The sequence below is a fragment of the Monodelphis domestica genome, chromosome X (assembly GCF_027887165.1).
Source record: "Monodelphis domestica isolate mMonDom1 chromosome X, mMonDom1.pri, whole genome shotgun sequence".
In the NCBI taxonomy this organism is placed as follows: Eukaryota; Metazoa; Chordata; class Mammalia; order Didelphimorphia; family Didelphidae; genus Monodelphis; species Monodelphis domestica.
In genome coordinates, this window is record NC_077235.1 from 17741410 (window position 1) to 17755928 (window position 14519).

The 14519-nt window shown below is 40.0% G+C and overlaps 1 protein-coding gene across 1 annotated transcript; it reads left to right on the forward strand.

The window, feature by feature from the left end:
* Nucleotides 1-9455: 9455 nt before the first annotated feature.
* On the forward strand, nucleotides 9456-13876 carry LOC100022980 (uncharacterized). The gene has a single exon (XM_001374624.5). The coding sequence runs from the start codon at nucleotides 9812-9814 to the stop codon at nucleotides 12020-12022; it is 2211 nt and encodes a 736-aa protein (XP_001374661.2). The 5' UTR covers nucleotides 9456-9811; the 3' UTR covers nucleotides 12023-13876.
* The last annotated feature ends 643 nt before the right edge of the window (nucleotides 13877-14519 follow it).

A 14519-nucleotide genomic window follows, 5' to 3' on the forward strand; every position in this document is an offset into this window, starting at 1 on the left:
CATACTATCTTGACATCCTTTCTGTAAACTAAACCAGCAGAAAGAAAAGTTGCAGGTAAATTGAAGAATGGTTCCCAGGTATGTCTTAGAGAGGTTTACTTGTTTTTTTAATCACATATGCCAAAGTCACAAGAAAGATTTTATTAGACATTTCCTCATCATATAGTGCAGCCCTCATCATAACTCTCTGAAAAAAAAGACTGGCATGAAAATAATGCAGCTTCTACAATGACCACAGTTGCTGGGAACTACGAGGTAAAGAAATTCTGTGAAGACCCTGCAAATAACTCAACACCTACTTGGATGCTTGCTTAGTGACTTCAATGAAAAGAAGAGAAAAAAGCAAAGATAGGGATAAATACATGTTAAGTATGATTTTTAAAAAAGAAACAAGAGGCCAAAGGCTTAGAAACACTATCTTTCTCTTAGCCAAAAATGTCCCCGTCATTTTAAAATGCTGTAAAAATCCAAGATGTTATTACTATTTATAATGCTAATAGCTCATTTTTATTACTCTTTAAGAGAACCTTTTCTTCACCATCTCAAGTCTGTCAGAGAAGGAATATATGTATAATTTGTTTTCCACTTAATGGAGGAGAAAACTAGAGCCCAGAATGGGTAAAGAAGGTTCCGTTACTATTAAAAATGTTGATTTTTGATTTGGCTCTCCCATAGCTGGTGCTCAAATCTTTTACTCCTAACACCAAGGTCACTACAACCTTTCCATTTATTTAGCAGGAAAGCCTCCAATCTAATAAATATTTACAAAGTGCCTACTGTGTGCAAAGTACTCTGCTAGGTACAAAAACAGTGATAAAAAACAGCTCCTTCTCTCTGAGGAACTCACATGATACTGGTGGGAACAAACTGTAACTAAGTATATACAAGGGAACAGAGAATGGAGCATACCATGTCAACAAAGTCCAAATTAAAAATCAACACCTTCTTTGAGAACCTTCTGCCTCTTTGACCCTTAGCTTCAGGAGGCAAAAAAAAAAATGAAGTTCTCTACCATCGGGGATCTTGACTCTATTGAGAATATGACACAAAAAAGATTAAGATATGTATACACACACACACACACATATATAAAACACGAAAACTTCAAGAATACTCTAAGACACTATACTATAAGACGTATCAGAGGTACCCTACAAAGTGCTCTATGACTTAAGGAGAAGAAAGTGTTCTCTCTTTCCCACAATTATTTAAAAATTTTTTAAATATTTTCCATGGTTACATGGGTAGAATAGCAAAGTGGGAGAAATCTTCTTTTCTAACTATCTAATCTAAATGGGTGGTGGAAGGGGGAGGCCAAACTTCATTTTTAACTATATGCCTGGGGTGAATGCAGAATATAAGCTCCAAAGTAAAGAAGTATTCCATTGTTAGCACATCAACTAAAACGAAGAAGTCTTCAAGATTAAACTTAACATACAGGTGAAAACCCATAATGATTCCCTTTGGCATCTTTAGAGAACTCCTTATGCATTCATTCAGAGTTTGCCCACTTGAGGGGAAGTCCTTTGACATCTGCCTCGATAACCATTCCTTTCTTTTTTTGCTGCTTTCCAGAGCCAATGTCATTGGGCTTTACATTTTTAAAAAATTTTTTATTTGATCATTTCCAAGTATTATTCATTAGAGACAAAGATCATTTTCTTCCCCACCCACCCATAGCCGACACGTGATTCCACTGGGTTTCACATGTGTTCTTGATTCTAACCCATTGCCAATGTTTTTAGTATTTGTATCAGAGTGTTCGTTTACAGTCTCTCCTCAGACATGTCCCCTCAACCCCTGTAGTCAAGCAGTTGCTTTTCCTCAGTGTTTCCACTCCCACAGTTTGTCCTCTGCTTGTAGATAGTGTTTTTCTCCTAGATATCTGCAGATTGTTCAGGGATATTACACCACCACTAATGGAGGAGTGCATTACCTTTGGTTGTACCACAGTGTAACAGTCTCTGTGTACAATGTTCTCCTGGTTCTGCTCCTCTCACTCTGCATCACTTCCTGGAGGTCGTTCCAGTCTCCATGGAATTCCTCCATTTTATTATTCCTTTGAGCACAATAGTATTCCATCACCAACATATACCACAATTTGTTCAGCCATTCTCCAATTGAAGGGCATCCCCTCATTTTCCAAATTTTGACCACCACAAAGAGCTCAGCTATGAATATTCTTGTACAAGTCTTTTTCCTTATTGTCTCTTTGGGGTACAAACCCAGCAGTGCTATAGCTGGATCAAAGGGCAGACAGTCCCTTATCACCCTTTGGGCATAGTTCCAAATTGTCCTCCAGAATGGTTTGATCAGTTCACAACTCCACCAGCAACGAATTAATGTCCCTACTTTGCCACATCCCCTCCAGCATTCACTACTTTCCTCTGCTGTCATGTTGGCCAATCTGCTAGGTGTGAGGTGATACCTCAGAGTTGTTTTGCTTTGCATCTCTCTGATTATAAGAGATTTAGAGCATTTTTTCATGTGCTTATTAATAGTTTTGATTTCTTTGGCTGGGAACTGCCTATTCATGTCCCTTGCCCATTTATCAATTGGAGAATAGCTTGATTCTTTATACAATTGATTTAGTTCTTTATAAATTTGAGTAATTAAACCTTTGTCAGAGGTTTTTATGAAGATTGTTTCCCAATTTGTTGCTTCCCTTCTGATTTTAGTTATATTGGTTTTGTTTGTACAAAAGCTTTTTAATTTGATGTAATTGAAATTCTTTATTTTACATTTTGTGACTCTATGTCTTGCTTGCTTTTAAAGTCTTTCTCTTCCCAAAGGTCTGACATGTATACTATTCTGTGTTTACCTAATTTACTTATGGTTTCCTTCTTTATGTTCAAGTCATTCACCCATTTTGAATTTATCTTGGTGTAGGGTATGAGGTGTTGATCCAGTCCTAATCTCTCACACACTGTCTTCCAATTTTCCCAGCAGTTTTTATCGAATAGGGGATTTTTGTCCCAAAAGCTGGGGTCTTTGGGTTTGTCATATACTGTCCTGCTGGGGTCACTTGCCTCAAGTCTATTCCACTGATCCTCCTTTCTGTCTCTTAGCCAGTACCAAATTGTTTTGATGACTGCCGTTTTGTAATATAGTTTGAGATATGGGACTGCAAGGCCCCCTTCCTTTGTATTTTTTTTTCATTATTTCCCTGGATGGGCTTTACATTTTGATCAGAGGACAAACGCAAATGATTGTAACTTGTGTCGGTATCATTGACCAGGAATCAGATCCCTCACGCAACAGTGTCAGTGAGTTAATGGTCCAAAAGACACGCAACATTTATAGCCTTTTAAGGTCTTGGTTAAAAGAAAAATCTCCCCAGAAGAAAAAGCAACTCACACAGAAGCCCCATGGATCGTAGGATTGGTGGTACATAATGATAGAAAAAATGTAATATGCCTCCATTCTTTTAGTTTGTTTTAGAATGTAAAGCCCAAAAGGTAAATCTATGGCCTTGGCCTGTGAACTGAGGTCTTTATTTAGCTAGTATTTATACACATATAAACACTTGAAATTCAGCGAAAAAGTTTCTAATTTTATTCCAAGTTTTTCATTGTTTCCAGAAGGAAAGCAACTAATTCTCGGGGATTTTTGGACAGACTTCATAACACCTATTAGAGTCTGGGAAATGTCTTTCCTCTCTCTGCAGGCTGAGTTTTCCTTTGGCAAGCAAGCTTGCCAGTTACAAGGAAACTTGGGGTAGCAGCTTAGTTTGTTGAGAAAAGCAGTATCACTGCAAGTGACAATGGAAATGAGCACACTGGAAGCCAAATTTGAAAAGGCTGCTTGCTGTGTGACTCTAGGGAGTCCTATACTGAGAAAAAACTAGTCAGGGCAGAATTTTAAAAATTACCACTCAAGCTAGCTAGCAACTAGAACTTCTGCATGGTATGCTGATGACAGACTTCCCTACGTCCTCTTTCAAATGATTCCTTTTGCCAAGTTTGCTCCATCCTTCTGCCAAGCCTGTCATGTCATACCCAATCAGTGCTTATGTGCATGGAACTCCTTTTAGATCAACCTTTTCCTTGCCACCCATTTTCAATCCCTTGGTGTAAACCTGGTTGTCTCTCACCTAGACCAACGACTGTCTAAATGTTTTTGATTGCACCCCACATTAGTAAAAAAGTTTTTGAGTACAGACCATAATATATGAATGCTCATTTCTTTATATATTATATAAGGCAATATAGTACTGCTCTACTATGTCCATGCTCAAATATGCAGAAACAGACACTTACAAGGATGAGAAAAGATGAAATAAATATTATATTAAACTCATTAAACTGAATAAAATAGTGGTAGAAAAATACCTATTGCTATACTGTGTCCAGGCTCAAATATGAAGAAATAGACACAAGGATGAGAAAAAAATGAAAGGAACTTTGTATTAAACTCATTAAACTACAGGGCAGTGGATTGAGAGTAAGACCTAGAGACAGAAGGTCCTGGGTTCAAATCTGGCCTCAGACACTTCCCAGTTGTGTGACCCTGGGCAAGTCACTTAACCCCCATTGCCTAGCCCATACCACTCTTTGCCTTGGAACCAATACACAGTATTGATTCCAAGACAGAAGGGAAGGGTTTAAAACAATTACTAAACTGAATAAAAATAGTGGTAAAAAAATCTATTCTCATAATTTCTAATGATAACTTTAGGGCACTGCTCCTGAATGTTTCATTATTTTTTAAATCTTGGTTTAATAAACAATAATAGTAATGTGAAGAACAGGTCCTGACAAGATGGTGGACTCTTCTCATAAGTCCAAATAATGAAGTAAAAAGAAAATTGAGTTAAGTTTCATGTCCCCAGCTTAAGCTCATTTTACCCACATCCATGTGGGCAGGACATGAGGAGGAACACATGACAGGTGAGCCTTCAGGCTAACAAGTGAAGTTTCTTTACTTTGGTATGAATGATTGGGGTTGTAAATAGCATTCCCCAATCAGCTGGCTCTCAAGAATAATTTATAACTCTCTAGTAATGGGCCAATGGTGAATGACAGGGAGATAGATTCATGTTAATAAAAGGAAGCCAGCTGTTTTCACTCCTTGTACTTGCTTGTTGGCTGTACCACTGGCTCATGAGTCCCCCATTCTCATGAGGATGAAATAAAATAGCCTGTGCCACATTAACGCTGAGTTCCAGATTCTTTTGAATTGGTGGTCATTCCTCTCAATAATAATAGACAACATTTATATAGTATTTACTGTGTGCCAGGCACTGTGCTTGGCACTTTATTATTTCATTTTGGTCCTCACAATAGCCCTGGGAGATAGAATGCTACTATTTTTATTATTATTTTACCTATGAGGAAACTAAGGCAAACAGAGGTTAAGAGGCCTAGAGACATGAAGCTAGTGAGTGTACAAAGTACACATTTGAACTCAGATCTTCTTGACTCAATTCTCACTACACCATCACATATCAAATTTGTTTCCCTTGTGGACATTTTTTATGTCACACCAAGATACTATAAATATTTCCAAGGAATAAAAATTAATCCAAGATCAAGTGATCCCCAGAGTTCTGGTTTTAGTATCACAGCAGCTCGTCAATGTCCAAAAGCCGATTTTCAAAGAGAAAATTGATTATCCTAATAATTTTAAAGGTTCAACCCTTTCAGTCATAAAGTCAGCCTTCACTACTTGTGTAACCTCTTTCTGAAATCCATAGTTTGCACTAAGAAGTTGTTTTGTTTCTACATTTTGATCCCCCCTAGTTGAACTTGGAATATTCCGGTACCAATTAATGTCTCTTCAGGGAGGTTGGCACTAGATACCCAAAATGCATCGGGATGTGGACAAACTTCCTCAATACTCTATTCACAACCATCACATATGAAAAAAGATATCTGACAAAAAAATCCATAGATCCAAATTTAAGATGTACATCATTGACCATACTTATTAAATCATTAGGCTAATTTGTCAATTCTATCCATCAAAGATGTAGAGGTTTCTGGGTTTTTTTTGCTGAAATTCAGTTAGTAAATTTCAATCTGCTCTGATACCAATTTTTTGCTTTTAGAACTAAGCAGAAAGTGTGGTCTTGTGATATTTTTAACAGAAGGGTTCAAAACCCATTAAAAGTTTTCATTTGGAGAATGTTTAAGCAGGTCATAAAAAATCTGTCTGTAAATTTCCCAAATACGTAAATTTGAGAGTTTTCTACATGGTGTGTCTTTGGCAAAGTAAATGTATTTTGGTAACTCTGACAGCAAGAACTTAAGAGCTCTTAAATGTCTTACTGGTTGTGATGCCTTCGTATTATCACTAGACAGTGGCTCAAGGCAGAGTACATACTTGGGGAGGTTCAGAGTTAACCTCAGTAGATAAAAAAAATCTTTACAGCAAATAGACTTCTTGATAATTGAGGATTCTTTGGCTGATTTCTGATCACAATTGATTAGATTATCATTGGGGGTTTTTGTACTAAAAGTAAAAGAGTTGGCTCTGCCATTCTCTTGCTAGTTGCTGAGGAAAGTAGTAATAATAGAGTTCCCTATCTGTGGCCATCTGTCCATTTAGTGAGAGTTTTAGTTAAAGTTACATAACATAATCCACAAATGCACTTACCTGTTCACATGTAAGCTGCAATTCATCACAGTACACTAAAGGTATGAATATATGGGGAGCAGCTACATGGGTCAGTGGATTGAGAGCCAGACGCAGAGACAGGAAATCCTGGGGTTTAAATATGTCTTCAGATACTTCCTAGATTGATCCTGGACAAGTTACTTGATCTCCATTGCCTAGCCCCATAGTGGTGAATCTATTGCACGTGTGCTGGGGGGGCACCCAGAGCCCTGTCTATGGGCATGCTCACTGTTGCCTCAGCACAGAGTTTGCCAGTTTGTTACTAGAAAGCCAGAGGGTTGCTGGAGGCCAGCTGCATGTCTCCCCCTCTCCATCGACACCTGAGGACATTTCTCACATCACCAGCATCTCTAAAAGGTTCACCATCACTGGCCTAGCCCATACTGCTCTTCTGTCCTGGAATCCATATACAGTATTAATTCAAAGATGAAAGGTAAGGGTTTCAAAAACACCTTTAAAAAGCAATATCTATCCCAAATAGGGTTTGCTGGTAAATATTTGACGATAGGTTCAATGAAAAAAAAATTGTTCTCTTCACACATTTTTAAGTTGACTATTATTAATTATTTTATTGATGATATTATATTAATTATTTTATATTATACTACTTATATATTATTGTTGATTATATTACATTCTTTTATATTAAATATAATTAATTATATTCTATATTATTAACTATCATTAACATTTTCTCCATCATTTTCTACATCATCATTAAGCCTACACAATCAACAAACAATAAGTCAATTCCTGATTTATAGTACTTGCTGATTTCTAAGGGGTAGATGCTTACACTGATAATTTTACAAATCAGTTTTTTTTTTAAATAAACACTTGCCTTCCATCTTGAAATCAATACTGTGTATTGGTTCCAAGGCAGAAGAGTAGTTAAGGGCCAGGCAATGGGGGTCAAGTGACTTGCCCAGGGTCACACAGCTGGGAAGTGTCTGAGACCAGATTTGATTCCAGGACCTCCCAACTCTAGGGATGGCTCTCAATGCACTGAGCTACCCAGCTGCCTCCAACAAATCAGTTCTTAAGAGTGTTTTGAGGTGATTCCAGCAGACCCGAAATGCATTCCACTTTAGAGATCCCCTTTGTAAATCACAGGGACAGCTAGGTGGTTTAATGGATAGAAAAATGAGCTTAGGGTCAGGAAAACAGCTTCTTGAGTTCAAATGTGGCCTCAGATGACCTTGGACAAGTCACTTTAACCCTGTTACCCTCAGTTTCCTTATTTGTAAAATGAGGAATTGGCAAGCCCCTTGGATACCTTTGACCCAAGCAGGGTCATGAAGAGTCAGACCAATTGAAAAACAAGGTAACAACAACAGAGTTGCAAATCACTCTGGTCAGCCTCCTTGCCCCAAATACTGAAACATTTTTAAGAGCATTTTAGAGTAAGTCTACTTATTTAACACGTGTATAAAGGGAAGAGTAGATTACTGCAAACTTTCAATTTTATTTTGTCATTTCTATTGCTAAGTCATGCAGAGAACCTAAGAGGCACCATGGCATGGGGAAGGGGAAGAGAATAAATATCTATACAGCACCTACTATGCCCCTGGCACTGTGCTAAGCACCTTATGTCTCCTCTGATCCAAATAACACTGAGAGGTAGGGCCATTCATGTTACGTCCATTTTACAGTTGAGAAAACCGAAGCAAGCCGAGGTTAAAGAAGAAAGCATTGCGTATATACATCAACACATTTGTGTATATAGGTGTGTACATAAAACTATATAGGCACATATTCAGGATGTCTCAAAGGTCTTAATGCGGCTTTGGAGGCTGAATTTAAAAGTTCACTAAGATATTTTTGTAAGCCCTTACCTTCTGTCTTAGAGCCAATTCTGTGTTCAAGAGACAAGGGCTAGACAATGGGGTTTAAGTGAATTGCCCAGGGGTCATCCAGCTAGCAAGTGTCTGAGGTTAAATTTGAACTTAGGACCTCCACTCTTCAGGTCTGGCTCTCAATCCACTGAGCCACCCAGCTGCTCCCTGTCGTGCCCCGCCCCCATATACAAAAGCAAAAAGAATTCACATTTTTCCATTTGTGCCAGTTCTTGACAGGGCACAGAAGGAGCCTGTGTGCGCCGAGCTGTGAGGGTGGGACCTAAATGGTTTTCGTCCCTTTGCCCGACATCTCTCCAAACTTCAAGACCCAGCAGGATTTGGCGCTAAACCTGAGAGCGGCAGGAACATTTTGGCGCCACATCCTCCACTTCTTCTGCATGATAGCAGCTAAAGTGTCCTCTCTGGGAGAGATCTCCTATTTGCATGTGCTCCCACATTCATGCACACATAAGTGAATGCAGTCACACAATCATGAGTGCATTGTGATTGCATTGCATCTATACTCATAGATGAGACAGGAGGTCCCCAGTTGTGTAATACTCTTCACTTGCATGCAACTTGAGAGGAAAGCTCTCTTGGAGATGCATGCAGTTTTGCAAATTTGGACCTTGCACAAGTATTTGTAAGCTCCTGCATGCTACAGCTTTCACCTTGAGATCCATCCATACAAACCTTTATTCACAAGGGGAAATATTAATGTTGGCAAAATAGGATGAAATAAAAATTATTTTTAATTGTGCATAATGTGCAAGGCTACAATTGCCAGCAAGACTGAGCACCGCCACAACTGTGCAAGGATAATTTGCTAAAGTTGCAAGCCTTTCGCGGGAAGCTAAGGTACCTGGCCATTGGTTGGAATTGAACCAAAGGCGGGAAACTAAGATGTGCAGCTATTGGTTAAGAACCCTGGTGCTGGTGGGAACTAAGTTGCCCGACCACCTCTGGCATAGAAGCTATAGGTGGGAAAGAGTCACGAGACTTCTGACGACAGCAACTGTTATTGGTTGAAGCTAAGGAGCCTGGCTATTGGCTGGAGTAGCCTCACAAAGACTCCTGGACTTTCGCTACAGCAGCCGCAGTCCTTGGTGGGAGCGGAGGTGCTTCACCATTAGCAGGATAGCAGCCATTGACTGTGCTGAGTAAATCTATTCCAAATCAACCAAAAAACCAACCCAATTATCTTCCACTGTGTCTGAGGGGCGAAGCTGAGGTGAGAGAGACCAGCAGACAGAGACAATCAAGGTATCGGGCCAGAGGGGGGCAAGTGACTGTGTTGTGTGCCCGCCGGCAGAGGCTGTTGAGGTGGGTGGCTGCTTCGGCCCCCAGCGGGAGAGATGGCGCCAAAGAAAGATTCTAAGAAGCGCCCCAAGAAACCCCAGTTTGAGGTCGGGGAGCGAGTGTTGTGTTACCATGGGTCCCTGTTGTATGAAGCGGAGTGTGTGAAGGTGTCCGTAAAGTACCGGAAGGTCAAGTACCTGATCCACTACCCCGGGGGCAATGAGAAGGGCGTTGTTGTGCGGACCCGCCTCTCTGAAAAACTGGCCAAGATGAGAGCTCAGGAGGCCCAGAAAGCCGAGGCAGCCAATAAGGCCCCCAAAGCTAGTGAAGTCCATGAAGCCAGTAAAGGCAGTGAGACCCTTGAACCTGGTGAGGTCTCTGTAACATGTGAGGTCCATGAAGCTGAGGTCCATGAAGCCAAGCCCCATGAAGCTGCCACCCAAGTCTCTGATGGAGCCACTGAGGTCCAAGCAATCCCTCAGACTCCTATAGCCCCCACGGCCCGTGCAGCGCGTAAGGCCCGTAGAGCTCGTAAGGCCCGCGCCCTTCTAGCCGCCGCGGAAGCCTCTAAGCCTGGGGAAGCCGGTGAAGTCCCTGACATGCGCGAAACCCGCATGGGCCGACTAATCCGAGAAGCCCGTGCTCGCGAAGCTGCCCGCGAAGCTGCCAAAGCTCGCGAGGAAGCCGCCAGGGAAGCCACCAAAGCCCCTGACAAAGCTATTAAGCCTGCTGCTGCTGAGGAACGTGATAAAACCCTTATGGTCTGTGAAGTCCATGCTGCTGAAGCCGGAGAAGCCACTGATGCTCGGGAAAGTCCCAAAGACTTTGCTGAGGCTACCACAGCCCAAGGAGAAGTTGCCAAGCCAGGGGCCACAGGTGGGACCTTTATAGTTGCTGAGGCTGCCGGGGAAACCACCAGCGCCCAAGAAGTTGCCAGCGCCAGTGATGACTACAACATTGGTGAACCCTGTAAGCCTTGTGAAATTATCGAGATCCGTGAAATTCACAGGACCCACATCATCTGTGAGGTCCAAGAAGATGGAGCATCCGGAGGCCCCCAAACTATTGAGGTATGTGAAGTTGTTGAGGCCAGTGACATTTTTAAGGCTTCTAAAAGGGATGACATCCATGCGGCCACTGAAGCTGTTCGTGACACTGAGGTCCATGACACCAGTGAGGCCGACAGAGTAAGTGAGACAGGGCAAACCAGTGTGTCCTGCGAAATGACTGATACCAGTGAAGCCACAAAAGTTAGTGAGTTCAGTGAAGAGCAGTTGGGGGCAAAGAGTAAGGTCAAGAAAAAAAAGAGGGGAAAGTCCAAGGCCAAGTCTGAAGTAGCTCAGTTTCCTACTGAGGATGATTTTGGCTCCAAAGACGTTATCTGCCTCACTACTGGTTGGGATGATGAGTGGGTTCCAGAAAGCAGATTACTTAAGTATTCAGAAGCTAATCTGCAGAAACAGAAGGAACTTTTTCAAGCTCATCAGGAAATGTATGCAAAGAAAGAGAAAGGGGGAGCTTCAGGAAAGACCTCTGAGAGTCCAAAGAAAAAGCCTGTAGAGCGTGTTGAAACCCCTTCAGTATCAACACAGGCAGAGAGTGGTGGGAGCAGAAGCAGAGATGAGGCGAGCACCAGTGATCAGCCACCTCGTTGGAGGAGAAAACCTCTAGAGAGCTCTGAGGGGGGTGGAGCACAGCAGCGCCAAGTGAGAAGGCATGACTTTAAAATCAATATTCCACAAGAGCTAAAACCGTGGCTTGTGAATGACTGGAACTTGATCACTGTTCAAAAGAAGCTGTTTTCTCTTCCTGCGAGGAAGAATGTCGAGTCAATTCTGGAGGACTATGAACTCTATGAAAAGACTTATGCCACCACCGAAGACAAGATCTACGCTGTGCCTGAAATTGTAGCGGGGATCAGAGCATACTTCAACCTGATGCTAAGTTCTCACTTGCTGTATAAATTTGAAAAGCCACAACATGCTGCCATTGTAGCAAGCAACCCTACTGTTCTGGTGTCACAGGTCTATGGAGCACCACACCTCCTGAGATTATTTGTGAAAATTGGAGACATGCTGTCCTATGCCTTCTTTGATAGCCACAGCACCAATTTATTGTTGAGGTATTTGCATGACTTTGTGAAATATTTAGCAGACAACTCGGCAGCTTTGTTTAGCTCTGATGATTATGAGCTTGCCTCTCCTGAATATCTACTGAAAGCCGCAGAGGATGCTGAGCCGACCTCCACAGCTGGATCTTCTAAGTAAATATATAAGGTATATATTCAGTGTATTTTCTTGTAAACATGTGTACAATGGAAAAAGGCATAGCATTGTGTTAGGAGAAGAAAGCAAAAAAATGATATTTTTGATTTTTTTTTGGTATTATTTGGTGCAAAAAGTAAAATTTCTGGTATTTGTTTCTTTGTGCTTATTATTTATTATTATTTAAAACATGGTAAAATATTTGTGCCTTTATTATTTGAAACATCCTAAAATTGGTTTATTTCTGATATTTGTTCTTTTTGCATTATTTAGAACATGTATTTCAATATTAGTTTCATTTGTCTGGAACAAAAAGTAAGGCAGGGGAAGTAGTTCCAGTAATTGTCCTTTTGTATTGGAACAAAAGTAATGAGGGAGGAGTCTATTATTTGTTCTTTTTGTATTATTTGGAACCAAACATAGTGGGGGAGGGAGGGAATTTCTGAAATGGGTCCTTTTGCTACATTATTTTAAATTTATGGTTTGATATTTATTTCTTTTTGTACTGATATTAGTTCCTTTTGTATTATTAAAAAAAGTAAAAGGGGGGATTTTTGAGTTTTTTATTACTTATTTATATTATAATTATTTTTATCAAAGGTAACAGGGGAGGGAAGTTTGCTGACATTGTTCTGTTTTGTAATGCGGTCTGATACTTTTGTATTGTATGGAACCAAAGTAATGGGGGTGGGACTTGTGATACTGGTTCCATTTTGCATTGATTGAAAAAAAGTAGAGGGGGGATATTTGTGTTATTTATTTTTTTGTATTTAAACCACATATGAATAGTTCTTTTGTATTGTATGGAACCAAAGGTAATGGGGAAGGGGGCATTTCTGATACTGGTTCCTTTTGTATTATTTGAAAAAAGTTAAAGGGGCCTATTTGTGTTATTTATTCCTTTATTATTTAAATTATATTGTTAAATATTTCTTTTGTATTGTTTGGAACCAAAGGTAATGGGGGAGGGGGGCATTTCTGATACTGGTTCCTTTGGTATTGTTTGAAAAAAAAGTAAAAGGGGCCTGTTTGTGTTATTTATTCCTTTTGTATTATGTAGTAAAATATTTGTTTTGTATTATCTGGAACCAAAAGTTGTCATTTCTGATATTTTTGTTCTATTGTTTCGAATGCATACTTTGGCACTTATTTCTTTTGCATTGTTTGGAACCCAGAGTAATGGGGGGATTATTTCTGATATTGGTTCCTTTTGAGTTGGGAACAAAAAGTAGAAAAGGGTATTTCTGCTAATGACTCTTTTAGTGTCATTTGGAATAAAAGGGGGAAAAGGAGTATTCTGCCATTTGCTCCTTTTGTATCGTTTTGGCATGAAAGGTAAAAAGAAGTATTTCTGATTTTTGTTCTCTAAGTATTTTTTAAGAGAGAGACCGTAGGAGGAGAAGGAGGTGTATTTGATCCTCTCTTTTTTGTTACTGCTAGCAGTCTATAAGAGTAAAGTCAGTAATTTTTCACTTTTTGTTGACAATGACAAAGAGACTTGAATTTCTTTAGTACCCTTCCTTTGACATTGAGCACTTGCATAAGCTGTTAGTGGGACACCCCTATTCCTAATGGCAAAAGTTTAACTCATTAGATATGAGGTCAAAAAAAGGCCTTTATTTGTGTTCATTTCTTTTTACCTTTCATTTTCAAGGCTCAATATGTGACAATGGTATGTATTCCATGTAATTTTGCTCCGGTTTTTGAAGAGTGACAATTCGTGTTATGTTTTTTTTAAATGTGTTTCGATTGTATTGCTGGCCAACATTAAGAAACTCATTATTATATGTCTTTGATTTTCTTGGAAATTTCATTTTCACGGAGCTGTTCTCAGAGTCTCAATAAACATTTTCAAACCAAAAATCTTGTCATTTTCTTTCAAAACAAAAAACAGATAAGATGAAGACAGGTACTGGCCTGTTATGTGGCAAATCAGAGACCTTTGGGCTTGCAGTGGATGAGGCTTGGGACTTGGAGTCAGAGGTTTGAATCCAGCCTCATACACTTAGTAGTTGTATGATCCCAAGCAAGAAACTTAACTACTCTAAACTTCAGTTTCCTCATCTGTAAAATGGGCAGGTTGGATTAAATGACCCTTTTAGTGTCCCTCTGGCACAGTGTACAATAGATTCAATCAGGAGTTATTCAGCTCTGCCCAGATTTTAGACTGATCTAAGAGATTCCGGAACAATGAGGGTTTCTCCTTTGCCAGGGCGAAGAAGGGAGTTAGCATCTTTTAGGAATGCATTAAGCTAGAGTAAACAGGCAGCCTGTAGGGCCTTTGGGTACACCAGTCATGAGTAAACCTACTATAGGATGTATAAAAGGGTTGGGGAAATACTTTGGGGCTCAGTGGTTAGCAATCACAGAAGAAAGGCAAATACAGATACTCTGACACAGAGTACACATTTCAAAACACCACATGACAGGTAAGAAAAAGTAGGATTCTATAGCCTAAAAAAAGTCAGGTGAGTCATTCTAGCCATTTATGTTCCTATTT

Excerpts from the sequence above, each read along its gene's own strand:
- LOC100022980 (XM_001374624.5), top strand. The coding sequence starts at position 9,812 with ATGGCGCCAAAGAAAGATTCTAAGAAGCGCCCCAAGAAACCCCAGTTT.